Raw genomic sequence first — 1,436 nt, 5'->3', positions numbered from 1 at the left:
CCCTAGAGGCCCGATGCACGAAATTTGTGCAAGAGCAGGCCTTTCCTTCCCGGGGAGGGTTGGGGCCGGGGGAGGGGGCGGGGGTGAGGTAAGAGATCAACTGAAGGACTTGTATGCATGCATATAAGCATAACCAATGGACACAAGATACTGGCGGGTAGGGGAGGCTGGGGGAAGGTCAAAGGGGGAAAAGACAAAAAAGGAGACATATGTAATACTCTTTGTAATACTTTAAGCAATAAAATAAAATTAAAAAAAAAAAATAGTAGGCCTTCCTTCCTCTGGCTCCTGGCACTGGCTTCCCTCTGGCACCCGGGACCCGGGCTTCCCTCCGGCCACTGGGCAGGCACCAAGGACCCGGGCTTCCCTCTGGCTGCTGGCAGGCACCCGGGACCTGGGCTTCCCTCACAGCCCCTCTTCATCTGGAAGGTCATCCTGTCTAATTAGCATATTAAGCTTTTATTACTATAGATTAGGTGTGCGAAGGCATCAAAGACTATTACGTAGAAAACTGTCACCACCACTAGGTCCATTGAGGTAAGAAGAAATAGTGTTACTGGAGCCTGGTGAGAACTGAAACCATAGTTATTGAGGAACACAGTACTTCCCTAAAACAAAGCTATAGGGAAAAGTACCCTATATCTCTCTCCTTTTCTCATCTCATCTGGAAGCCAGCTTTTGATGGAGTCTGTGGAGGTCAGCCTTCTATAATATATCACTTTTCTAGGATGCATGGAGTTGTGCTGGTTGGATTAAGTGAGGGACCCCAGCTGTGTGTGTGCCTCCTTCCTGAGCTCACTTGAGAGGCTCAGCCTCTCAGATCTCATTTCTGTTTCCAATCCATGTTTCCTTATTATTGAACTGGCTGGAGAGCAGTTGAAAATACCTGATTCCTTGCTATTTGTTAATCTAGCATGGATAGTCTGAAGTTAGATCATGTTTCTTAACATGATTAACATGTTGTATTTTCTTGTTAATATGAATAATACTGCATGATGAATGAATAATATGAAATTCTTTTGAACTTTGACATTGTAGGTCGTACATACCTTTAAGGGTCATAAGGCAGAAATCCATCTTTTGCAACCCTTTGGGGATCATGTTATCTCTGTTGATACTGACAGCATTCTTATTATTTGGCACATATACTCAGAAGGTAAGAATTAACCTATTTATTGCTTTATCTTGGGATGGCATGTTTAGAGATAGAATTGAAAAAAATCTATACCAGATTTCATATATAAGCAGTAAAAAAATTTTAACAAAGAATCTGTAACATGTATAGGGAAAAGGTTCTAAGTAAAAACTGGATAAGCAATTTTAGTCAGCTAGTTGAGCCCTTTATAACCTGTTTAATGGGTTTACTAGTATATATTGTATAGACTAATACATTTTCCATTGCAGCTCTCCAAGTTTAGTGACATGTTATATTCTCT

At 41.7% G+C, this 1,436-nt stretch overlaps 1 protein-coding gene across 1 annotated transcript in view; it reads left to right on the top strand.

Annotated features, from left to right (window-relative positions):
* The window catches only part of WDR36 (WD repeat domain 36), a 46,219-nt gene that overhangs the window by 7,798 nt on the left and 36,985 nt on the right, over positions 1-1,436 (top strand). Inside the window, exon 4 of the mRNA XM_006081164.3 lies at positions 1,039-1,156. Coding sequence (XP_006081226.1) covers positions 1,039-1,156 — 118 coding nt within the window. The remainder of the gene's footprint in view (positions 1-1,038; positions 1,157-1,436) is intronic.

The sequence above is a fragment of the Myotis lucifugus genome, unplaced genomic scaffold (genome assembly GCF_000147115.1).
Source record: "Myotis lucifugus unplaced genomic scaffold, Myoluc2.0 scaffold_0, whole genome shotgun sequence".
NCBI classification, from domain to species: domain Eukaryota; kingdom Metazoa; phylum Chordata; class Mammalia; order Chiroptera; family Vespertilionidae; genus Myotis; species Myotis lucifugus.
The sequence above is the reverse complement of the archived record's forward strand: the minus strand, read 5'-3'. Positions and strand labels throughout refer to the sequence as shown.